This window comes from Anomaloglossus baeobatrachus, chromosome 11, assembly GCF_048569485.1.
Source record: "Anomaloglossus baeobatrachus isolate aAnoBae1 chromosome 11, aAnoBae1.hap1, whole genome shotgun sequence".
Taxonomy (NCBI): domain Eukaryota; kingdom Metazoa; phylum Chordata; class Amphibia; order Anura; family Aromobatidae; genus Anomaloglossus; species Anomaloglossus baeobatrachus.
The window spans coordinates 176101683-176127506 of NC_134363.1; the positions used below are offsets into that span (position 1 = coordinate 176101683).

At 50.4% G+C, this 25824-nt stretch overlaps 1 protein-coding gene across 5 annotated transcripts in view; it reads left to right on the plus strand.

Annotated features, from left to right (window-relative positions):
- PIH1D2 (PIH1 domain containing 2) overlaps window positions 1-25824 on the plus strand; it is a 178280-nt gene that overhangs the window by 35927 nt on the left and 116529 nt on the right. For all 5 annotated transcript variants that reach the window (XM_075328439.1, XM_075328436.1, XM_075328438.1 and 2 more), the window contains exons 3-5: window positions 2058-2181; window positions 18233-18466; window positions 20427-20713. In XM_075328439.1, coding sequence (XP_075184554.1) covers window positions 2058-2181; window positions 18233-18466; window positions 20427-20713 — 645 coding nt within the window. The remainder of the gene's footprint in view (window positions 1-2057; window positions 2182-18232; window positions 18467-20426; window positions 20714-25824) is intronic.

Below are 25824 nucleotides of genomic sequence, written 5' to 3' on the forward strand. Positions count from 1 at the left end.
ACGTGGAGGATTTTCTTATCCTGGTGCTCTGCACAAGGAGTATCCCCCTGGCCATTTGCATTGCCCACTTTTCTTTCTTTCCTGCAATCGGGGTTAGAAAAGGGCTTGTCGCTTGGCTCCCTTAAAGGGCAAGTCTCGGCACTATCCGTGTTTTTTCAAAAGCGTCTGGCACGCCTTTCTAAGGTGCGCACGTTCCTGCAGGGGGTCTGTCATATCGTGCCCCCGTACAAGCGGCCGTTAGATCCATGGGATCTGAACAGAGTACTAGTTGCTCTCCAGAAGCCGCCTTTTGAGCCTCTGAAAGAGGTTTCCCTTTCTCGCCTGTCACAGAAAGTGGCCTTTCTGGTAGCGATCACGTCTCTTCGGAGAGTGTCTGAGCTGGCAGCTCTGTCATCCAAGGCTCCTTTCCTGGTGTTCCACCAGGACAAGGTAGTGTTGCGCCCCATTCAGGAATTTCTCCCTAAGGTGGTATCCTCGTTTCATCTTAATCAGGATATCTCCTTACCTTCTTTTTGTCGTCATCCGGTCCACCGGTATGAACAAGATTTACATTTGTTAGATCTGGTGAGAGCACTCAGAATCTACATTTCCCGTACGGCGCCCCTGCGCCGCTCTGATGCACTCTTTGTCCTTGTCGCTGGTCAGCGCAAAGGGTCGCAGGCTTCTAAAGCCACTCTGGCTCGATGGATTAAAGAACCAATTTTTGAAGCCTACCGTTCTGCGGGGCTTCCGGTTCCATCAGGGCTAAAGGCCCATTCAACCAGAGCCGTGGGTGCGTCCTGGGCATTACGACACCAGGCTACGGCTCAACAGGTGTGCCAGGCAGCTACCTGGTCGAGTCTGCACACTTTCACCAAACATTATCAGGTGCATACCTATGCTTCGGCGGACGCCAGCCTAGGTAGAAGAGTCCTGCAGGCGGCAGTGGCCTCCCCGTAGGGGAGGGCTGTCTTGCAGCTCTAACATGAGGTATTTCGTTACCCACCCAGGGACTGCTTTTGGACGTCCCAATCGTCTGGGTCTCCCAATAGAGCGCCGAAGAAGAAGGGAATTTTGTTACTTACCGTAAATTCCTTTTCTTCTAGCTCTTATTGGGAGACCCAGCACCCGCCCTGTTGTCCTTCGGGATTTTTGGTTTGTTTGCGGGTCCACATGTTGTTCATGTTGAACGGTTTTCAGTTCTCCGATGTTACTCGGAGTGAATTTGTTTAAACCAGTTATTGGCTTTCCTCCTTCTTGCTTTAGCACTAAAACTGAGTAAGCCCGTGATCCCACGGGGGGTGTATAGCCAGAAGGGGAGGGGCCTTACACTTTTTGGTGTAGTGCTTTGTGTGGCCTCCGGAGGCAGTGCTATACACCCAATCGTCTGGGTCTCCCAATAAGAGCTAGAAGAAAAGGAATTTACGGTAAGTAACAAAATTCCCTTCTTTTCTAGTGAATTGGTCTATGGAATCCAACTGTATCATGGATAGATCTGTTCCCTTTCACGTTACCGCTCATTCAAGGACGCTTGGGACCTTCTGGGTGGTTGGGATATCCGACATCCATAGCCCAGGTTGGCAAATATGCCACCTGGGACTTGTTACCTTGTCTTAATTCTTTAAAGGGAATCTATCACCAGGTTTTTGCCACCTAATCTAAGAGCAGAATAATGTAGGGGCAGAGACCCTGATTCCACCGATGTGTCACTTACTGGGCTGTTTAGTGTACTTTTGATAAAATCATTGTTTAAGCAGCAGTAGATTATCATTACAGGACTACATTGCATGCTTTTTTTTTTCCGTCATAATGCCTTTTGGCACTAAAATGAGCTATGTAATGTCAGAGGAAAGGCTATAGCCCATCAGGTGGAGCCATGACTTTCTGCAGGACCTATACCTAGAGAAAGGGATTTTAGTCAGTTCAAAAATCCAATTTTCCCAAGAGAGGCCACCCTCTTGTAATAAATCCATATGCATCAACTGATGTATCCACATTATTAAACCACATCTGAACTATTTTATTTTTCCATTCTAACACCTATGTATATTGACATCTCTCAATAATTATACTTGTAGGATCCTGATGAACGATTGTTATTTATTAACATTTGTGAATGGAGAAGGGTCCCGTCTCCCGAATCTGATGGACATCCCGTGCCCCTTGTGGCTGGAGAATTGGAGGACGTGACTGATGGAGCAGGTGAGGGCAGTCAAGGACTGGCATAGAAACAGGCAAATGTAGCGTCCATATTTGACTTTCCTGTATAGAAAATGTACAATGAGCAATTGAATGAAAATGTAGAGCAGTAATCGGACACTAACTATGTTGGAAACCTAAGAGAATGACGTGAATAAGAGTAAATAAGACTGCGGCCGGCGCGGCGTCATCCAGATTTCACGGGAGACTCCACCCTTTATTTCCTCTAAGGTCCGTTTCATTCATGGCCTGTATATGTCCGGATCAGCCGAAATTTACAGGGAGAATGTAAATGACAGGATCACATTATGAATGGGGGGGGGGTCATATAACTGATGCCATGTTTAGGTCACGTAACCCTATGATGTGTTATGTAGGCCTTATTTTTATGATTTCCTTTTTATATACTGTATTTCTTTATCGTTCCTATGGGAGACCCAGACCATGGGTGTTTAGCTTCTGCCTCCGGAGGACACACAAAGTACTACACTTAAAAGTGTAGCTCCTCCCTCTGAGCTTATACACCCCCTGGAGAACCAGATCTAGCCAGTTTATCGCTTTGTGTTCAGGAGGCATACATCCACACATGCATTCTCATCTGATTTGTTTGATTTTTGGAAAGAGTTTGAAGAAAAGCGGGTCCAAGTCTGGACTCCTGGCATGTCCCTTCTCACCCCACTGTGTCGGCGGTGTTGTTAAGGTTGATTTCCAAGGCTGGAGCCTTACATGCCGCGCTCCTTCACCATCCCTTCTGGGCTCTGGCTTGAAGTGGGAGCCAGCACGGTCTCCATGCCTGGCAGGAGTCCGGTCTCCATCCACAGCCCCTTGAGGATCCTGTTGGACCGGAGCACTCATCCCCAGGGACCTGGCCCTGCGTCTCAGCAGCTAAGTAACTGAGACGTTTATGTGTTGGGGGTCCCGGTTCTTTATTGTATGGGGAGAGTTTGCTGTATATGATTATTTTGCCTTTTCCGGCGGGTTCTCTAGCTTTTGCCTGAGAACTGCGCCGATGGTGCCTGCTTGTCGGCCTCGCCGCTTAAATTTAGGCCCCGGCTTCGCCGGAGGCCTAGTTTCGTTTTCCTGCCCTCGCATGTCACTCATGCAGAGGGACAGGTTCGGCTCCTCCCGGCGGCCGTTCTACACAGGGGACGGACACTCCCCACTGCTGGGGCGTCCCTCCTCCCCTGCAGGTCTCTATAGCCCTCCAGTTCCCGCTCCTATAGGAACCCCCCTAGTCCCGCCCCCTCTCCTCGCTCCGGCGGCCATTTCTCACTCAGAGTTCACTCTGCTCTGGGACATTCTGCACTCTGCATCTCTGCTGAGGTGCTGTGCACTGGGGGTCCAGGCTTCGGGATCTGGAGGGCACACAATTCATTCTCTGCAAAGCCCCCACTCCAGCAGCATGTCTCACACAAGGAGCAAGGCTCCAAAGCTTGATTCTGCATGCACTGCATGTAAGCTCCTGCTGCCTGAGCCGAGCACCTATCCACATTGTGATGTCTGCTCTAACTTGGCGGTGCCACAGCCTGGAGTCTCACCCCCAGTGGTCTCTCAGGCTGCTGCTGCACCTGTGATTGAACCCCCGGCCTGGGTAGAGTCCTTTTCTAGGTCCATATCCCAGTCATTTGCTGAGTCCATGGGACTTTTGTCCAGGACTTTGATGAATATGCATCAGCCCTCCTCACAGGGTGCCTCTAATACTCTTGACAGAGGATTCCTATCCTCTGACCTCCGTCCATCAGAGCTCACAGAGGATTCATCATCAGGTCCCAGACCCCGTCCTTCTAAGAGAAGGCCAGGGTTTCCTCCCCCTCCTCATCCCACGGCTCTGTCTCAAGAGCTGACTCGCAAGATGAGGAGGAAAGGAGGAAGCTCGGAGGCTATGTATCCCATCGATTTCTCTGAGGGTGACTCAGATCTTAGTGATTTGATTGCTTCTTTTAATTCTGTGCTGGATCTCAATCCGCCAGTATCAGAGGAGCAACCCTCTCTGGCAGAAAAACATCAGTTTACCTCGCCTAAGAGAGTGAAGAGTGTGTTCTTTAACCACTCCAGTTTTCAGACCGCTGTGACCAAGCCCAGAGCCTGCCCAGACAAACTCTTCCCAAAGCGTGGTTTTGATGATCGGTTTCCATTTCCACCTGAGGTGGTCAAGGAGTAGTCTCACTCCCCAAAGGTAGACCCTCCGGTGTCTAGGCTCTCAGCCCGGACCGTTGTGTCGGTGGCTGACGGCACCTCACTTAAGGATTCCACTGACCGTCAGATTGACCTTTTGGCCAAATCTGTGTATGAAGCTGCGGGGGCCGCGTTTTCCCCGACTTTTGCAGCAGTGTGGGCTCTCAAAGCCATCTCTGCTTCTCTAGAGGAGATGCATTCCCTCACCAAGGAATCTATGCCTGAGATGGTTACCTTAACTGCTCAGCCTTCAGCTTTTTCATCTTATGCCATGTCTGCCATGCTGGAGGCTGCTCACCGCACTGCGGTGGCTTCAGCTAATTCTCTTGTTATCCGCAGGACCTTGTGGCTTCAAGAGTGGAAGGCAGATGCTTGTTCCAAGAAGTTTTCTTGCTGGGCTCCCTTTTGCTGGTTCACGGCTGTTTGGTGAACAGCTGGATGAAATCATTAAGGAAGCTACTGGCGGGAAGAGTACTTCCATGCCACAAACCAAGACCAGGAAACCCGCCCAGGGTAGGAATCAATCGAGGTTTCGTTCCTTTCGTTCCTCCAACTGGTCATCCTCTAAGCCTTCCGCCTCGTCCGCTAACTCAGCTAAGGATCAGAAATCCAACTGGCGCACAAAAGCGCGTCCGCAGAAGTCCGCAGGAGGTTCTGCCACTAAGGCAGCTTCCTCATGACTCTCGGCCTGCTCCAGCCACGTCCTCAGTCGGTGGCAGGCTCTCCCACTTTGGCGACGCTTGGTTAAAGCAAGTCTCCGATCAGTGGGTGAGAGACATCATATCTCACGGCTACAGGATAGAATTCTCTTCCAGCCCTCCAAACAGATTTTTTCTCTCAACGCCCCCCTGCTCCAAGGTCGCCGCCTTCTCTCATGCCGTGGCATCCTTGCAGGCCAACGGTGTGATTGTACCAGTTCCTGCTCGAGAACGGTTCAGAGGTTTTTACTCAAACCTCTTCCTAGTTCCAAAAAAGGATGGTACCTTCCGGCCCATCCTGGATCTCAAGCTTCTCAACAAGCATGTCCGGGTGCGGCATTTTCGCATCGAGTCTCTGTTATCAGTCATTGCCTCTATGACCCAGGGGGATTTCCTGGCATCCATCGACATCAGAGATGCCTATCTGCATGTGCCAATCGCAGTGTCACACCAGCGTTGCCTACGTTTTGCGATAGGAGAGGATCATTTCCAATTCGTGGCTCTCCCCTTCGGGTTAGCCACGGCCCCTCGGGTATTCACCAAGGTCATGGCGGCAGTGATTGCGGTCCTGCACCTCCAGGGGTTGAAATGGGTATGAATATCTGCATATTATAGTTTCAATGGAATAGTATACATAGACCAATATAGATCATATATATAACGCAGAAGGACTAAAATACAAGAACCAAATCGCTGAGGGAGAAACCAAAACAAAAACAAGAGAGGCGATCTGCGGTTCAATACATATTTTTATTTTGTGTAAATATTAATAAAAGTGTGGACAAGTAAGGAGAGGAAAACAACGGTATACATCACCGCAAACATTTAGGTACAGAATAAAGTGTGCCAAGTATCTTCAATAATACAAGATATAAGGTCATATCCAACAAAGATGGAGGTCCTATAGTTAGGAGAAAGACCACATCAGGTCGATGCATCAATCTACTCCCGCTAGAACATCAGTTAATAAGCAGAATAAGCTATATCCATAACAATCCATATCAATATCCAAGCAGGAGGGATTGAGACAGGACCTAAGACGTGGAAAAGACTCCAAATGTTATCCGTTTGTTATAATAACAATTGCGTATTAGATGCACATCCGTATTCACGCATCAAAGGAGGATTTACCATAGTGATCCATGGGAATTACGTTCTATATAGGTTCTGCTCTAAAGGCCACAGCATAGAACCCCATATGTAATAATAAAGCATCAACAGATGATATATATGTGTATAGATGTAAATTACACTCAGATTCAATGCATATGGGGAAACCGCGGCAAGAGCAGAGGCATAAAATTACCTCACAGGCATACCAGTGTGTTAGTACACATCCATATGCCTATGCATCACCACCAAGGTCACCCATGTGCTGATCCATAAGAAACTGTATATTCTGCGAGCTCTATAAAGGAGGTCACAACATACAAACTCTATATATAAGAATTTCAGAGGTGGTTTGTATGTATATAATCCAAATTTCATAAAGGATCAATACACATGAGAAACCACGGCATGAGCAGCAATATGGAAATACCCCACATGTAATTATACGCATGCAATTGCATACACATATGTTGAAATCCACATGGAAGTCAATAAGATATCTTCCATGGAAGTGAATGAATGCGTCATGCAGGATAGAGTACATACAAAAATTACCTCAATAAGGCATACCAATGTATTAGTACTCATCCATATGCCCATGCATCACACCCAAAGTTACCCATGTGCTGATCCAAAAGGACCATATCCTCTGCGAGCTCTAGTAAAGAGGTCACAGCATACAGACACCATATATGGAAAATTCAAGGGTGGTTTGCATGCATATAGAACAAATTTTATAAAGGATCAACACATATAATAAACAGCGGTATAAGCAGCAATATGGAAATACCCTACATATAGTTATACGCATGCAAATGCATACACACACACTAGAATCCACATGGAAGTCGGTGGAATATCTTCCATAGAAGTCAATGGGTGTATCATGCAGGATAGAGTACAGAGGTTAATGATATATGCCTATATAGATAAATGTGTTTAGAAAAACTATAGTGGGTGGACACACACAAGCCATAATATCATGACTTAGTGCAGACAAACCACATAGGCATAACCTCACAGCGATTACCAGTCGTGTGCTCGCTTTAACGGAGATGTTAAATAAATCACAAGCCACAGTACGTCCAAGTGTTAGTGCAAAAAAGCATCTAGCACCACGGGGCAATATGGCCAATAGTGCCACCGGGTAGCAAGGATTAAAGCACCAACACTACACATACACTAATGGCCAGCGACCACCATCATAATTACAGCGGGAAAAAAAGATTTGTGTTCCCACCTAGAGGGGCTAAGCCCACTCTCTGGACAGACCAAATGATGAATAAGACATTACCTACGATGTATGGTTTGCAGGCGGAATGCGCCCGATGCGCATTTCGGAGTGTACCTTCGTCAGGGGGCGTGACCGGAACATGCGGGGGTGCCGTTACAATAGGCCTTCATCCCCCAGCTGATTGGGCAGATCATTAGACGCATCCGCCGCCGGCCGACCGGAAGTCCCGCCCCGCAAGCGCGTCATGGCCCCACAGGACGCCGGGTAAAAACACCCGGCTTCCCCGTAGCCATAGAGACGCACCCGCGGGAACAGGACTCCCAGGCAAGCGGCGCATGCGTCAACCACCCAGCCAGGAGGGGGATAAAATAGAAATAGATATAGTCTATCGGGGCTGTTTATGCAGGGGAAAGGCATAGGATGAGGCCCACTAATTACCTCTGCAGAACATAAGCGTACCATCAGTTCCATCATAACACAAGTTATATAATAATAACGTTACAACAATACCATGCAAGACAAACACATACATTATATACAGTACATCAATAAAGATAATTACACAATGCACAAATCACATATAATGCATGAATAGAAATAAGCATATGTTTATCATAGCAGATATTAGAAAAAAGATAGATATATATATATATATATATATATATATATATATATATATATATATATATATATATATATATATATATATATATATATATATATATATATATATACACATATATATATAAAAGAAGAATATACAAAACAAAACTAATAGAAGAGATAGAAAATATATGAGGAATATCCAGATGATACGCTGCAGTCGGAGGGAATCCATCCATGTACACATCCCATATATACAGCATGATGACAAGAAATCAATCGCCAATACAGATGACACGTACCAATATATTTACTACCATTAGGCCTAAAAAAGTAAAATTAAAAACAATTAAAATCAAACAAACACCACAACAATTACAAAAACGAAGTAAAACTCATGTTTTCATTAAGGCCCTGGGGCTGCACTGTACGAAGACGCCAAATCCATTGCGTCTCCAACTGTGCCAGTCGCTGACTGACTACCCCCACGAACATCCACCTCCAAGGTATCAATTCCACGGACTAAAAACCCCCTCGAATCACACTCATGGAAGAGTTTGAAGTGCCGTGGAATTGTCTTGAGAGTGGAAATATCGGTGTGTTCCCGTGCGGCTTCTATTCCCAACACGTGCTCACGAACCCGAGTTTTCAACCTCCAGGGGTTGGCAGTGCTTCCTTATCTGGACGATCTTCTGGTCAAGGCTCCATCCAGCGCAGACTGTCAGCGGAGTGTCTCGCTCACTCTCGCCACTCTAGCCCAATTCGGGTGACTTGTCAATCTTCCCAAGTCCACCCTGACTCCGACCCAGAGTCTCACGTACCTAGGGATGCAGTTCGAGACTTTGCCGGCACTTGTGAAGTTGCCCTTAATCAAACAGCAGTCTCTCCGGCTAGCGGTGCGCTCTCTGCTGCGGCCCCGCCCTTATACATTGTTAGAGAAGCCATTTTGTCTCCTTGATAGTTACTCCTCAAATAGTTAGACAAAAGTTCATTATATTCTAATATAGTTATGTAATCAGTTACACAATCCGTTATGCAAGCTTGGAATGAGTAATTGATGTTCTATTCCACATCTGCTATTCTTTTATTGTTTATACGGTCATCTTGACCTGGAGCTTGTTTGACAAGGTTTGATTGATCACATCTCTTGAAACACTTTTTATTACATATCTCTTTGGCTTGAAATATTAATCCTTTCCTTATGTGATGATATCATGCTTATATCCTCCCAAAATGACTATATTTGTTATCTATCTAAAGTTATGTAACTATATCACATGTCTCATATTGCGTAATCAGCTTGAAAGGTATAAAGAAACCTTCAGATCCAATAAAGGGGCAGAGCTAATTTGAATCACTATAGACTCCTGTCTGTCATGGTGTTTTAAGCGTGCTCTCACAACCGGCCGACGTCCCAGCTACCTGAGAGGAAACAAGAGCCCGGCTTTAACAACCCTCAGGCGCCTGATGCAGGTGCTGGGTCAAATGGTGGCCTCCATGGAGGCGGTTCCCTTTGCCCAGTTCCATCTGCGTCCTCTGCAGCTGGATATTCTCCGCTGTTGGGGCAAGCGGCCTTCCTCCTTACACAGGTTAGTGGCTCTGTCGCCACGGACCAGGAGCTCTCTTCAGTGGTGGCTTCGACCCCTCTCACTGTCCCAAGGGCGCTCCTTTCTGAGTCCGTCCTGGGTGATTCTCACCACGGATGCCAGCCTATCCGGCTGGGGAGCGGTATATCTCCACCACAGAGCACAGGACACTTGGACTCCGTCCGAGTCAGCCCTTTCAATCAATGTGCTGGAAACCAGAGCTGTGCTTCTAGCTCTCCTAGCCTTTCACCACCTGTTGGCGGGCAAGCACATTCGAGTCCAGTCAGACAACGCAACAGCGGTTGCCTACATCAATCACCAAGGCGGGACACGCAGCCACCTGGCAATGTTGGAGGTCCAACGCATTCTTCAATGGGCGGAGGACTCCAAGTCCACCATATCCGCAGTCCACCTCCCAGGCGTAGAAAACTGGGAGGCAGATTATCTCAGCCGTCAATCCGTGGACGGTGGCGAGTGGTCCCTGCACCCGGCAGTGTTTCAGTCAATCTGCCGCAAGTGGGGCACTCCGGACGTGGATCTAATGGCATCCCGTCACAACAACAAAGTTCTGGTTTACGTGGCTCGCTCCCACGATCCTCAGGCCTTCGCCGCGGACGCTCTGGTGCAAGACTGGTCCCAGTTTCGTCTGTCCTACGTGTTCCCCCTCTAGCTCTCTTGCCCAGAGTCCTGCGCAAGATCAGAATGGAGGGTCGTCGAGTCATCCTCATTGCACCGGACTGGCCCAGGCAAGCTTGGTACCCAGACCTGCTCCATCTGTCCGTAGAGGTGTCGTGGCATCTCCCGGACCGTCCAGACCTTCTCTCGCAAGGTCCGTTTTTCCACCTGAATTCTGCGGCTCTCAAATTGACGGCGTGGCTCTTGAGTCCTGGATTTTGACGGCTTCTGGTATTCCTCCTGAAGTTATCTCCACTATGACTCGGGCCCGTAAGTCTTCCTCCGCCAAGATCTATCACAGGACTTGGAAAATTTTCCTGTCCTGGTGTCGCTCTTCCGGCCATCCTCCTTGGCCATTCTCCTTGCCGACCCTTCTGTCCTTTCTACAGTCCGGTCTGCAGCTAGGACTGTCCCTCAACTCTCTCAAGGGACAAGTCTCAGCTCTATCAGTGCTGTTCCAGCGGCGTCTCGCTCGGCTGGCTCAGGTCCGCACCTTCATGCAGGGCGCGTCTCACATCATTCCGCCTTACCGGCGGCCCTTAAATCCCTGGGACCTTAATTTGGTTCTCACGGTTTTGCAGAAACCCCCCTTTGAGCCCTTTAGGGAGGTTTCTTTGTTTCGTCTTTCACAGAAAGTGGCCTTTCTGGTGGCCATAACTTCCCTCAGGAGAGTCTCTGATTTGGCTGCGCTCTCCTCGGAGTCACCTTTTTTGGTTTTTCATCAAGACAAGGTGGTTCTCCGTCCGACTCCGGACTTTCTTCCTAAGGTGGTCTCTCCTTTCCACCTTAACCAGGACATTACCCTACCTTCCTTTTGTCCGGCTCCTGTTCATCGCTTTGAAAAAGCGTTGCATACTCTGGATCTGGTGCGTGCTCTCCGGATCTATGTGTCTCGCACCGCTGCTCTTAGGCGGTGCACTTCTCTTTTTGTGCTAACCACAGGCCGGCGCAAGGGCCTCTGCTTCTAAGCCGACCTTAGCCCGTTGGATTAGGTCGACCATTTCGGACGCCTACCAGAGTACTCAGGTGCCTCCCCCGCCGGGGATCAAGGCACATTCGACCAGAGCTGTCGGTGCCTCTTGGGCTTTCAGGCACCAGGCTACGGCTCAGCAAGTCTGTCAGGCTGCCACTTGGACTAGCCTGCATACCTTTTCGAAGCACTACCAAGTGCATGCTCATGCTTCGGCAGATGCGAGCTTGGGCAGACGCATCCTTCAGGCGGCTATCGCCCATTTGTGAAGTTAGGCTCCGCCTACTTCTTAGTTTTTCTGTTTATTTCCCACCCATGGACTGCTTTGAGACGTCCCATGGTCTGGGTCTCCCATAGGAACGATAAAGAAAAAGAGAATTTTGTTTACTTACGTAAATTCTTTTTCTTTGTCGCTCCATTGGGAGACCCAGACAATTGGGTGTATAGGCTATGCCTCCGGAGGCCGCACAAAGTATTACACTAAAAGTGTTAAGCCCCTCCCCTTCTGCCTATACACCCCCCGTGCTCCCACGGGCTCCTCAGTTTTTTGCTTTGTGCGAAGGAGGCAGACATGCACGCACAGCTCCATAGATTGGTCAGCAGCAGCTGCTGACCATGTCGGATGGAAGAAAAGTGGGCCCATATAGAGCCCCCAGCATGCTCCCTTCTCACCCCACTCTTGTCGGTGGTGTTGTAAGGTTGAGGTATCCATTGCGGGTACGGAGGCTGGAGCCCACATGCTGTTTTCCTTCCCCATCCCCCTCAGGGCTCTGGGTGAAGTGGGATCCTATCGGTCTCCAGGCACTGAGACCGTGCTTCATCCACAACTCCTGTGGAGCCTGCTGGATAGGAGCCGGGAATCGTTCAGGGACATGGCCCTGCTACTTGGAGGTACTCTGTATCCTTGTGGGGACAGCGCACAGCAACACTCCAGCATTGCTGGATGTGCTAGTGCACCGGGGACCACGGCGCTGACTGGGTTAATATGTGCCATTACACACTCAGCGTTGCTGAGTGTGTTTATGTATAGGGACTGCCGCACTGACCGCCGCGGCCATGGAAACACTGCGGCGCGGCTGGGACTTGTAGTGCGCCGGGGACTTTCACGCCGGCCGCGCTTTTACGGCGGCCGCGTTTATTACTAGAGTCCCCGGCTTTTTGCGGCCTAGTTTCCTTTCCTCCCGCCCACAGCCCTGACAGGCAGGGGAAGGGCGGGACGCTGCACAGAACGAGCAGCACTGAGGGCTGGAGCATGCTTTGCATACTCCACCCCTCTCACTGTGCACAGTGCGGGCACCAGTTCCCGCTCTTTCTGGGTCACGCCCACGGCTCCCTCCTCTCCTCAGGACGCCGGCAGCCATTCCTGTCAGCTCCTCGGACGCTGCAGAGGGGGACAAAGTCTGGGAGACCCAGGCAGGGACTCTGGTGGCCTCACAACCGCTTTAGGCGGGTGGTAAGCAGCACCTGTGGTGCTAGCCCCATTGTGCAGTAGTGTAACATTATATGTTTATGGTATATATGTTTTACACTGTATGGTGCACAGTTGATTTCTGGCTATATACCCTATTGTGTTACTCAGGGAAGATAATAGCATGGCGCCCACGAAAGGCAGGGGTGCCAAAACACAGGCTTATTATGTTGCCTGCGCCGCATGTACGACCCCGCTACCGGCAGGTTCCACTGACCCTCATTGTGTGCACTGTTCGGCCCCTGTGGCACTTACTCAGCCGGAGCCTTTGCTAAGAGGGGCCCAGGGGGAGCCACCTGCTAACACTGTTCAGGTGACGGGGACGGAGTTTGCAAAACTCTCTGAGACTATGGCTAAGATACTAGAAGCCTTGCAGTCCAGGCCGGTATCTCAGCACAGGGACTCTGTTGAATCTTTGTTCCCTGGCCCACCTCAGCTGGACCAACAATGTCCTCCCGGGGTATCTCATGGATCCCAGGCTGAGGGTTCTGACACAGACCCCAGCCCCAGACCGACTAAGCGAGCTCGCTTAGATTTTCCCTCGACATCATCATATTGTGCAGGGTCTCAGAGGGATCTCTGGTTGATGATGCGGAGACAGCTAATCAGGATTCTGATCCTGAGGCCGCTCTCAATCTTGATACTCCGGACGGGGACGCCATAGTGAACGACCTTATTGCGTCCATCAATCGTATGTTGGATATTTCTCCCTCAGCTCCTCCGGCGGAGGAGTCAGCTTCTCAGCAGGAGAAATTCCGTTTCAGGTTTCCCAAGCGTACACCGAGTATGTTTCTGGACCACTCTGATTTCAGAGAGGCAGTCCAGAATCACCATACTTGTCCAGATAAGCGTTTTTCTAAGCGCCTTAAGGATACACGTTATCCTTTTCCCCCTGACGTGGTCAAAAGTTGGGCTCCGTGTCCCAAAGTGGATCCTCCAATCTCCAGACTGGCAGCTAGATCCATACTTGCAGTGGAAGATGGGGCTTCACTCAAAGATGCCACTGACAGGCAGATGGAACTCTGGTTGAAATCCATCTATGAAGCTATCGGCGCTTCTTTTGCCCCAGCGTTCGCAGCCGTATGGGCGCTACAAGCTATCTCAGCAGGTCAAGCGCAAATTGACGCAGCCACACGCACGTCCGCGCCACAGGTGGCGTCCATAACCACTCAGACGTCGGCATTTGCGTCTTGCGCTATTAATGCTGTCCTGGACTCTGCGAGCCGTACGGCGGTTGCAACCGCCAATTCGGTGGTACTCCGCAGGGCCTTGTGGCTACGGGAATGGAAGGCAGATTCTGTTTCCAAAAAGCGCTTAACCAGTTTGCCAATTTCTGGTGACCGATTGTTTGGCGAGCGTTTGGATGAAATCATCAAACAATCCAAGGGAAAGGATACATCCTTACCCCAGCCCAAACCGAACATACCCCAACAGAGGAAGGGGCAGTCGAGGTTTCGGTCCTTTCGGGGCGCGGGCAGGTCCCAATTCTCCTCGTCCAAAAGGCCTCAGAAAGATCAAAGGAACTCTGACGCATGGCGGTCTAAGTCACGTCCTAAAAAGGCCACCGGAGGTGCCGCTACCAAAGCGGCTTCCTCATGACTTTCGGCCTCCTCACTCCGCATCTTCGGTCAGTGGCAGGCTCTCCCGCTTTTGCGACGCCTGGCTGCCATGGGTAAAAGACCGTTGGGTGAGAGACATTCTGTCTCACGGTTACAAGATAGAGTTCACCTCTCGTCCCCCGACTCGATTCTTCAGGTCATCCCCGCCTCCCGAGCGAGCCGAGGCTCTTCTGCAGGCGCTGGGCACTCTGAAGGCAGAAGGAGTGGTGGTCCCTGTTCCTCTTCAGCAACAGGGCCACGGTTTTTACTCCAACTTGTTTGTGGTCCCAAAGAAGGACGGGTCTTTCCGTCCTGTCCTGGACCTGAAACTTCTCAACAAACACGTAACGACCAGGCGGTTCCGGATGGAATCCCTCCGCTCCGTCATCGCCTCAATGTCCCAAGGAGATTTCCTTGCATCGATCGATATCAAAGATGCTTATCTCCACATACCGATTGCTCCAGAGCACCAGCGCTTCTTGCGCTTCGCCATAGAAAACGAACACCTGCAGTTCGTGGCACTGCCGTTCGGCCTGGCAACAGCCCCACGGGTTTTCACCAAGGTTATGGCTACTGTAGTAGCGGTCCTCCACTCTCAGGGTCACTCGGTGATCCCTTACTTGGACGATCTCCTGATCAAGGCACCCTCTCAAGAGGCATGCCAACACAGCCTCGACGCTACCCTGGAGACTCTCCAGAGTTTCGGGTGGATCATCAATTTTCCAAAGTCAAATCTGACACCGGCCCAATCGCTCACATACCTTGGCATGGAGTTTCATACCCTCTCAGCGATAGTGAAGCTTCCGCTGATCAAGCAGCGGTCACTACAGACAGGGGTACAATCTCTCCTTCAAGGCCAGTCACACCCCTTGAGGCGCCTCATGCACTTCCTGGGGAAGATGGTGGCAGCAATGGAGGCAGTTCCTTTCGCGCAGTTTCACCTGCGTCCTCTTCAATGGGACATCCTACGCAAATGGGACAGGAAGCCGACGTCCCTCGACAGGAACGTCTCCCTCTCTCAGGCGACCAAAGCTTCCCTTCGGTGGTGGCTTCATTCCACTTCATTATCGAAGGGGAAATCCTTCCTACCCCCATCCTGGGAGGTGGTCACGACGGACGCGAGTCTGTCAGGGTGGGGAGCGTTTTTTCTCCACCACAGGGCTCAGGGTACGTGGACCCAGCAAGAGTCCTCGCTTCAGATCAATGTTCTGGAAATACGGGCAGTGTATCTTGCCCTGAAGGCGTTCCAGCAGTGGCTGGAAGGCAAGCAGATCAGAATTCAGTCGGACAATTCCACAGCGGTGGCATACATCAACCACCAAGGCGGCACACGCAGTCGGCAAGCCTTCCAGGAAGTCCGGCGGATTTTGATGTGGGTGGAAGCCACGGCCTCCACCATCTCTGCAGTTCACATTCCAGGCGTGGAAAACTGGGAAGCAGATTATCTCAGTCGCCAGGGCATGGACGCAGGGGAATGGTCCCTTCACCCGGACGTGTTTCAGGAGATCTGTTGCCGCTGGGGGGTGCCGGACGTCGACCTCATGGCGTCCCGGCACAACAACAAGGTACCGACGTTCATGGCACGGTCTCAAGATCCCAGAGCTCTGGCGGCAGACGCCTTAGTTCAGGATTGGTCGCAGTTTCAGCTCCCTTATGTGTTTCCTCCGCTGGCACTGTTGCCCAGAGTGTTACGCAAGATCAGGGCCGACTGCCGCCGCGTCATCCTCGTCGCTCCAGACTGGCCGAGGCGGTCGTGGTACCCGGATCTGTGGCATCTCACGGTCGGCCAACCGTGGGCACTACCAGACCGACCAGACTTGCTATCTCAAGGGCCGTTTTTCCATCTGAATTCTGCGGCCCTCAACCTGACTGTGTGACCATTGAGTCCTGGATCTTAGCGTCTTCAGGGTTATCTCAAGACGTCATTGCCACTATGAGACAGGCCAGGAAACCAACGTCCGCCAAGATCTACCACAGGACGTGGAAAATTTTCCTGTCGTGGTGCTCTGCTCAGGGTTTTTCTCCCTGGCCTTTTGCCTTGCCCACTTTTCTGTCCTTCCTTCAATCTGGAATGGAAAAGGGTTTGTCGCTCGGCTCCCTTAAGGGACAAGTCTCAGCGCTCTCTGTGTTTTTCCAGAAGCGCCTAGCCAGACTTCCACAGGTACGCACGTTCCTGCAAGGGGTTTGTCACATCGTTCCTCCTTACAAGCGGCCGTTAGAACCCTGGGATCTGAACAGGGTGCTGCTGGTTCTTCAGAAACCACCATTCGAGCCAATGAGAGATATTTCTCTCTCACGCCTTTCGCAGAAAGTGGTTTTTCTAGTAGCAGTCACTTCACTTCGGAGAGTGTCTGAGCTAGCAGCGCTGTCATGCAAAGCCCCTTTCCTGGTTTTTCACCAGGACAAGGTGGTTCTGCGTCCGGTTCCGGAATTTCTCCCTAAGGTGGTATCCCCCTTTCATCTCAATCAGGATATCTCCTTACCTTCTTTTTGTCCTCATCCAGTTCACCAATGTGAAAAGGATTTGCACTTGTTAGATCTGGTGAGAGCACTCAGACTCTACATTTCTCGTACGGCGCCCCTGCGCCGCTCGGATGCACTCTTTGTCCTTGTCGCTGGCCAGCGTAAAGGGTCACAGGCTTCCAAATCAACCTTAGCTCGGTGGATCAAGGAACCAATTCTCGAAGCTTACCGTTCTGCTGGGCTTCCGGTTCCCTCAGGGCTGAAGGCCCATTCTACCAGAGCCGTGGGCGCGTCCTGGGCTTTGAGGCACCAGGCTACGGCTCAGCAGGTGTGTCAGGCGGCTACCTGGTCGAGCCTGCACACTTTCACGAAACACTATCAGGTGCATACCTATGCTTCGGCGGATGCCAGCCTAGGTAGACGAGTCCTTCAGGCGGCGGTTGCCCACCTGTAGGAAGAGGCCGTTTTACGGCTCTCTTACGAGGTATTATTTTACCCACCCAGGGACTGCTTTTGGACGTCCCAATTGTCTGGGTCTCCCAATGGAGCGACAAAGAAGAAGGGAATTTTGTTTACTTACCGTAAATTCCTTTTCTTCTAGCTCCAATTGGGAGACCCAGCGCCCGCCCCTGTTTTTTTGTGTACACATGTTGTTCATGTTGAATGGTTTCAGTTCTCCGATATTCCTTCGGATTGAAGTTACTTTAAACCAGTTTATGATTCTTTTTCCTCCTTCTTGCTTTTGCACCAAAACTGAGGAGCCCGTGGGAGCACGGGGGGTGTATAGGCAGAAGGGGAGGGGCTTAACACTTTTAAGTGTAATACTTTGTGCGGCCTCCGGAGGCATAGCCTATACACCCAATTGTCTGGGTCTCCCAATTGGAGCTAGAAGAAAAGGAATTTACGGTAAGTAAACAAAATTCCCTTCTTCTTATAGTTCCGTATTGGGAGACCCAGCACCCTCCCTGTTGCCTCTTGGCAGTTTCTTGTTCCGCGTGTTATCACCGGCTGTTGTCGTGGACAGAGTCTCCGGTTGTTCCGGTTCTTACTCTGTTTTACTTGTGGGTGGCTATTCTCCTTCAGCTTTTGCACTAAACTGGCTAGATCTGGTTCTCCAGGGGGTGTATAAGCTCAGAGGGAGGATCTACACTTTTAAGTGTACTACTTTGTGTGTCCTCCGGAGGCAGAAGCTAAACACCCATGGTCTGGGTCTCCCAATACGGAACTATATAATTTACGGTAAGTAAACAAAATTCTCTTTTTTTTTCCTCCCAAATTTTTGGGAGGAAAAGGGCATCTTATAATCTGAAAAATATGGTATATTTTTTTCTTAAATGCATGGACAGGGGCTAAAGCTTGGGTATAGTAAAGGTATTAGAGAAGAATTTTAAATGTATAATAAACAATTGTTCTTATTCATTATTATTATTAGGATCTGTGTAGTAACTACATGTAATGTTTTCTTTTCTGCTAGTAATTAGCATTGCCTACAGCCCAAAAGTCCTGAAGAAAGCTGATGAAGACCCGGTAGAAAAGGACCAGCTCATCCGCCTAGCAATGAAGTACATAGAGCAGCAGCTCCGTGTCGCCCTCTGCCATTCATACCGCATCACCCCATTCAAGCTGAAAGGTGCCGCACAGCAAATGAGGAACAGCTTAGAACGGAAAGAAAAGAAGCCAAAAAAGACAAAAGGGAAAACGGAGGAAGGCAAGTGAACGTGTTCTAATAATACTTAGGTTAAAGGGAACCTGTCAGGTCCAATATGCAGCCAGAACCATGAGCAGTTCTGGGTGTATATTAGTAATTCCTACCTAACTGTCCCTGTACACTAGCATAGCTAAAGAGATCTTTAGAAAAAGTATGTATAAAGATCTTTTACCGTATGCTAATGAGCGAGGGGACTAGTCCCCTGGGCGTTAGTTCACTGGACCGTCGTCCTCATTAGCATGTTAGTACGCCCCTGTGGGTGTGCTATCATAGTAATGAGTACGCAGTGTCACAGGATGATGTCACTCGCCTCTCTGCCGCCATCACGTCTGACGGGGGATTTCGGTTTAGTGCGCATGACCCTGGAGTTTAGGTCATGCGCATTATGAATCCGGGTGTACGTGTCCTGGCTTCAAACTGAAGTAGTGCGCATGACCCAAACTCCGGGGTCATACGCACTGAGCCAAAATCCCCCCTGGGACGCAATGGCGGCAGAGAGGTGAGTGAATCATCCTCTGACGCTGCGTATTCATTAGCATGATAGCAGACCCACAGAGGTGTATTAACATGCTAATGAGGGGCGACTGGCTGGGGAACTAACGCCCAGGTGACTACTGCCCTCGCTCATTACCATACGGTAAAATATCTTTAGAAATACTTTTTCTATAGATCTCTTTATCTAGGCTGGTGTATACAGGGACGGTTAGGCAGGGATTAGTAATATGTACCCAGAACTGCTCGTGTCTCTGGGTGCATATTGCACCTGACAGGTTCCCATTAAGTTCACAGGTTGCATATTTGTTATGAGCTTTTTCACAGGTTATCTGCAGCAAAATAACAATTTTCTGAAACAGGAACACGTCTTTGAGCTTCTGCATCTAGAGAAGAGGACGACTGGTGACCTCAGGTCTGTTCCCGATGCCTGCCAGAGCCGCAGTTATCACGTACCTGTCCTATTGTAATAATTAGGATGGCTGCATGGTATCTGACAATTGTGCCCCTGTCCTGGGGGGTAGTAATAGACATGACATCACCGTCCCCGCTCTCCTTCATTGCAGAAGAATGCAGACCTGGAATACCCTTATAAATGGGTTCTGCAGTAATGAAAACGGAGCACGCAATCTGTTCATACAATATTAAACATTCAGCCGTGGTCTCCTATATCAGCTGCCCCTGCAAAACTCCAGAGGAGGATAACTTACCATATAAATAAAGTTTTACCCATCCCCAAAATCTGCAGCTCTTTATCTATTGCTGAATTGAGCTTATTTTTCAGTATAATACCCCACTAAAGGAAAGGTATTGGCACTTGTGTTTGCAGTTGTGGGCTCATAGGACCTTGCTGATTTCCTCCAGGACAAGGAGGTTTCTTTTGTCAAGGGAGAAATTTAGGTGAAGATAGCTAATGGTATCATCATTCAGAGTATCAGAGGCACGGATCGAATTAGCTATATATCTGCACAGATATTAATGAATCAGACAATGATCACACAAGACCTGTTTCCTGTATGAGTCTATGTCATAGACTCGACTCGTGTATTGGAAAAGACTCAATTATACAGAATGCAACATTGATCTTGGAACTAGAACAGTGATTAGGAAGTATTCAACTCCTTAGTTTTTCCCAGTATGTTATAAAATACCTCTCTGCTCAGTATTCCTTCTTTCTGTGTGTGAAACTACTGATAAGGCTCCCAATTAACTTAATAAATATCTCCTTTGTTCATTTGTAGCTTGGTTAACTCTTTCTTGTATATACGGTTTAGAATTGTCTGTGCGATTGTCATATAGACACACAGATAATTATGCAACTACATCTACATTTTGATTATTTACATACACAGATATTCTTATTACGTTTGAACAAACAATTTATAGCTTAGGCTACCTTCACACTTACATACTGAAGTATTTTGTACAGGATATTATTAACATTGGTTTGTTTTTTTTTCCCCCTCAGTCCCAGACAGATCATTACTGGAACAATTAAGAAACATAACCATGAAAGAAGAAGAGGAGAAACCTGAACAATCCATCAAGATAATGACTGAGAACAAGACTAAGCCAAAAGTGGGCCTGATAGAAGTGATGTCCAGCACAGAACTGAGTGAGGAGCAGCCGCCGGCCCCCCCACAGCATGAACTCACTGTGATAAAGGACGGGTCCGGGAAACCGCACAAACTGATTCTGACGGCTCAGCTACAAGGGGTGCGCGGCGTCTCCAGCTGTGACCTCAGTGTATCTCGGGTAAGAGGACCGATCTGCTAACAAGTGTCCCACTGTATTTCCATTCTGTGATAAATTTGGCACAGAATCCATCACTGGCAATAACTTTCACACTGGGTGAAATGTTGTCACTGCTTCTATGCAAGAGTTTGGATGGAAAAAATTAAGCAACTTTTTTTTTTTTTAAGAATTATAATTTTTGCTAGGTAGCACAAAAGAAACGGATGCCAAAATAGAGGGGAACAAATGGGGGGGGAGTTATGGTATGATCATTAAGAAATTGCAGTATATATTAAATTATAAAACACACTATTATCAATGCAGTGTATATTACTAGTTATTTCTTTGTCGCTCCATTGGGAGACCCAGACAATTGGGTGTATAGCTACTGCCTCCGGAGGCCACACAAAGTATTACACTTAAAAGTGTAAACCCCTCCCCTCTGCTATACACCCTCCCGTGCATCACGGACTCCTCAGTTTTTATGCTTTGTGCGAAGGAGGCACACATCCACGCATAGCTCCACAACTTAGTCAGCAGCAGCTGCTGACTATTTCGGATGGAAGAAAAGTGGGCCCATATAGGGCCCCCAGCATGCTCCCTTCTCACCCCACTCTAGTCGGCGGTGCTGTTAAGGTTGAGGTACCCATTGCGGGTACATAGGCAGGAGCCAACATGCTGTTTTCCTTCCCCATCCCTGCAGGGCTCTGGGTGAAGTGGGATCCATAATCGGTCTCCAGACACTGGGACCGTGCTCCCTCCGCAGCCCCTGGGGAATCTGCTGGACAGGAGCTGGGTATCGTCAGGGACATGGCCCTGCTACTGTGAGGTACTCTGTGTCCCCTTGGGGACGGCGCATGGAGCGCTTGTGTCATACACGCTGCAGCACTGCTGGGCGTGTTAGTGCGCCGGGACTACCGCGCTGAACGCGCTTATAACTCTAGTCCCCGGCTTCTGCGGCCTAGTACCGCATATTCCAGGTGCTCTGTGTCCCCGTTGGGACGGCGCATAAAGCACCTTGGGCCCAGACGCTGCAGCGACTGCGGCGTGCGTATGGGTCCGGGACTACCGCGCCGACCGTGCACTGCCGGCCGGCCGCGATTTTAACTTTAGTCCCCGGCTTTTGCGGCCTAGTATGGGATTCTCCCGCCCCCAGACCTGCCAGTCAGGGAAAAGGGCGGGACGGTCGGTATGACGCCGACAGTGAGGGCTGTAGTACATTGAGCTGTCCTCCGCCCCCCTCACTACCCACGCTGGGGCACCAGATTCCCGCACTTTTTTGTGACTACGCCCACGCCTCCCTCCTCCTCAGAGAACGCCGTCAGCCATGTTTTTCAGCAACTTCTGGCTGCAGCTGAGGGAGACCCGGGGCAGAGAATCTGGTGGCTACAAGCCACATCCGCAGCCCCTGCAGGACAGGAGACGGAGTATCGTCAGGGACATGACCCTGCATCTACAGGTACTCTGTGTCCCCGTTGGGACGGTGCATGAAGCACCTTGGCCTCAGACGCAGCTGCGACTGCGGTGTGCATTTTTTGTCCGGGACTACCGCGCCGACCGTGCCTGTTTGCCGGCCGCGGTTTTTACTTTAGTTCCCGGCTTTTGCGGCCTAGTGTGTTACACTCCCGCCCCTGAGCCTGCCAGTCAGGGAGAAGGGCGGGATGGTCGGTATGTTGCCGACAGTGAGGGCTGGAGCACACCTCGCTGTCCTCCGCCCCCCCTCACTGATCACTATAGACCACCGGATTCCCGCAGACAGAGCCCTGCAAGGCACAGTGTATGCAGCATCTGTGTTACAAACGCCGCAGCGGTTGCTGACTGGTTTGTGAGACTGGGACTACCGCGCCGACCGCGCCATGTCTGCCGGCCGCGTTTTTAAATTTAGTTCCTGGCTCTTACGGCCTGGTGCCATATACTCCCGTTCTGGGGCCTGCCAGTCAGGGGTAACGACGGGACGGCCGACTGGACGTCGGCAGGGAGGGCTGGAGCATACGTTGGTATCCTCCTTCCCCCTCACTGAGCACTGGGGGGCACCAGTTTTTCAGGTGTTGTCCCCCCCTTGGTGCCGCAGTGTGTGTGTATGTATATATATATATATATAATATATAATATAATATATATATATATATATATATATATATATATATATATTTTAACCTCTTGTGCGGCTATATTACGGGCACTGCACAGATGACAGCGACAGAGTTTGCATGATGAAAACTTCGCCGGCGTTCCCTGTCCAGGCGGCAGGGACAGAGTTACAGCTTTGCTGAGAAACTCTCTGGGTCATTTTCACTATCCATGTCTCAGGCTATGGACAAATGGTCGGCTAAGAGACTAGGAGTTTGCAGTCCAGACCGGCCCCTTACACAGGCCCGGGCACTGCGGGATCGCCCCAGGCCTCTATCGGTCTGCGACGAAGCGTGTTTCTGGGGTGGCCTCTAGTTATTACGTGGTAAACTCCAGCACGAACCGCAGTCCCAGTCCGGCTAAGCAGCCTTGCTTGGAATCTTCCCCGACTTCTTCAAGGGTCTCAGCTTGAGGACCCTCTAGAGGATGGGGCGGAGCTCGCAACCCAGGACTCTGTCCGGACGTGGCTCTCAAGGCTTCACAGATACTGTCCAGCCCGGACAAGCGTTTTACTGAACGCCTTATAACACACGTTGTCCCTTCCCCTCTGACGTTGTTAAGGTTTCGGCTCAGTGTCATAAGGTGCCCTCCAGTCTCTGGACTGGCGGCTAGATCAGTAGTAGCAGTGGCTGGCGGGTCCACGCTCAAGAATGCCACGGACAGACAGATAGAACTCCTAATGGGATCCATCTTTGAAGCCATAGGCGCGTCCGTTGCCCCGGCCTTTGCAGGGGTGGGCACTCCAGGCTATCTCAGCTGCTCTGTCTCAGATCAATGCGGTCATCCTGTGCTCCGCAATTAGCGTCTTTGATGGCCCAAGGAGGCTTCCTAGCATCAATCGACATCAGGGATGCTTATCTCCACGTGCCGATTGTACCAGAATTTCAGCGCTTCCTGCGCTTCGCCATTGGGAACGAACACCTTCAGTTCGTGGCACTAACTTTCGGCCTGGTGACAGCCCTACGGGCCTTCACCAAGGTCATGACAACGGTGGTAACGGTCCTACTCTCTCAGGCAATCTGCTGGTCAAGGCCCCCTCTCGGGTGGCATGCCAACACAGCCTGAACATTGCTCTAGAGACTCTCCAGAGATTCGGGTGGTTCATCAATTTTTCCTAAAGTCAAAATTGACACCGGCACAATCACTGACATATCTCGGCATGGAGTCTCATACTCTCTCAGCGATAGTGAAACTTCCGCTGGACAAACAGCGTTCACTACAGACAGGGGTGCAATCGTTCCTTCGAGCCCAGTCACACCCTTTGAGGCGCCTCATGCACTTCCTAGAGAAGTTAGTGGCAGCAATAGAGGCAGCTCCGTTTGCGCAGATTCATCTGCGCCCACTTTAATGGGACTTTCTCCGCAAATGGGACAGCAAATCGACGTCCCTCGACAAGAACGTTGCTCCTTCTCGGGCAGCCATGGCCTCCCTTCAGTGGTGGCTTCTTCCCACTCTTGTCGAAGGAAAAATCCTTCCTGCCCACATCCTGGGCTGTGGTTACGGCGGACGGGAGTCTGTCAGGGAGTCTTCCTCCGCCACAGGGCTCAGGGTACATGGACTCAACAGAGTCCTCCATCCAGATCAATGTTCTGGAGATAAGGGCAGTGTTCTAGCCCTAAAAGCGTTCCAGCCATGGCTGGAAGGCAGGCAGATCCGAATTCAGTCGGACAACGCCACGGCGGTGGCATACATCAACCACCAAGGCGGCACAAGCAGTCGGCAAGCCTTCCAGCAAGTCCGGCGGATTCTGCTGTGGGTGGAAGCCACAGCCTCCACCATCTCCGCAGTTCACATCCCGGGCGTAGAAAACTGGGAAGCAGACTTTCTCAGTCGCCAGGGCATGGACGCAGGGGAATGGTCTCTTCGACTGGACGTGTTTCAAGAGATTTGTTGCCGCTGGGGGAAGCCGGACGTCGACCTATTGGCGTCCCGGCACAACAACAAGGTCCCGGCATTCATGGCACGTTCTCAAGATCACAGAGCTCTGGCGGCAGACGCATTAGTTCAGGATTGGTCGCAGTTTCCACTGCCTCACGTATTCCTCCTCTGGCACTGCTGCCCAGAGTGTTACGCAGGATCAGATCCGACTGCCACCGCTCCATCCTCGTCGCTCTAGACTGGCCGAGGAGGTCGTGGTACCCGGATCTGTGGCATCTCACGGTAGACCAACCGTGGACACTACCAGACCGGCCAGACTTGCTGTCTCAAGGGCCGTTTTTTCCAATCTGAATTCTGCGGCCCTCAACCTGACTGCGTAGCCATTGAGTTCTGGATCCTAGCGTCTTCAGGGTTATCTCAAGAGGTCATTGCCACTATGAGACAGGCCAGGAAACAACGTCCGCCAAGATCGACCACAGGACGTGGAAGATCTTCTTATCCTGGTGCTCTGATCAGAGTTTTACTCTCTGGCCATTCGCCTTGCCCACTTTCTGTCCTTCCTTCAATCCGGAATGGAAAAGGGGTTGTCTCTCGGTTCCCTTAAGGGACAAGTTTCGGCGCTTTCTGTGTTTTTTTTTCAAAAGCGTCTAGCCAAACTCCCTCAGGTACGCACGTTCCTGCAGGGGGGTTGCCACATAGTCCCTCCTTACAAGCGTCGGCTAGAACCCTGGGATCGGAACAGGGTGATACCGGCTCTTCAGAAACCACCCTTCGAGCCAATGAGGGATATTCTCTTTCACGCCTTTCGCAGAAGGTGGTCTTTCTAGTGGCAGTCACATCACTCCGCAGAATGTCTGACATAGCAGCGCTGTCATGCAAAGTCCCCCTTCCTGGTGTTTCACCGGGACAAGCTGGTTCTGCGTTCGGTTCTGGAATTTCTCCCGAAGGTGGTATCCTCTGTTCATCTCAATCAGGATATCTTCTTACCTTCTTTTGGTCCTCATCCGCTTCACCAACGTGAAAAGGATTTGCACTTGTTAGGTCTGGTGAGAGCACTCAGACTCTACATTTCTCGTACGGCGCCCCTGCGCCGCTCGGATGCGCTCTTTGTCCTTGTCGCTAGC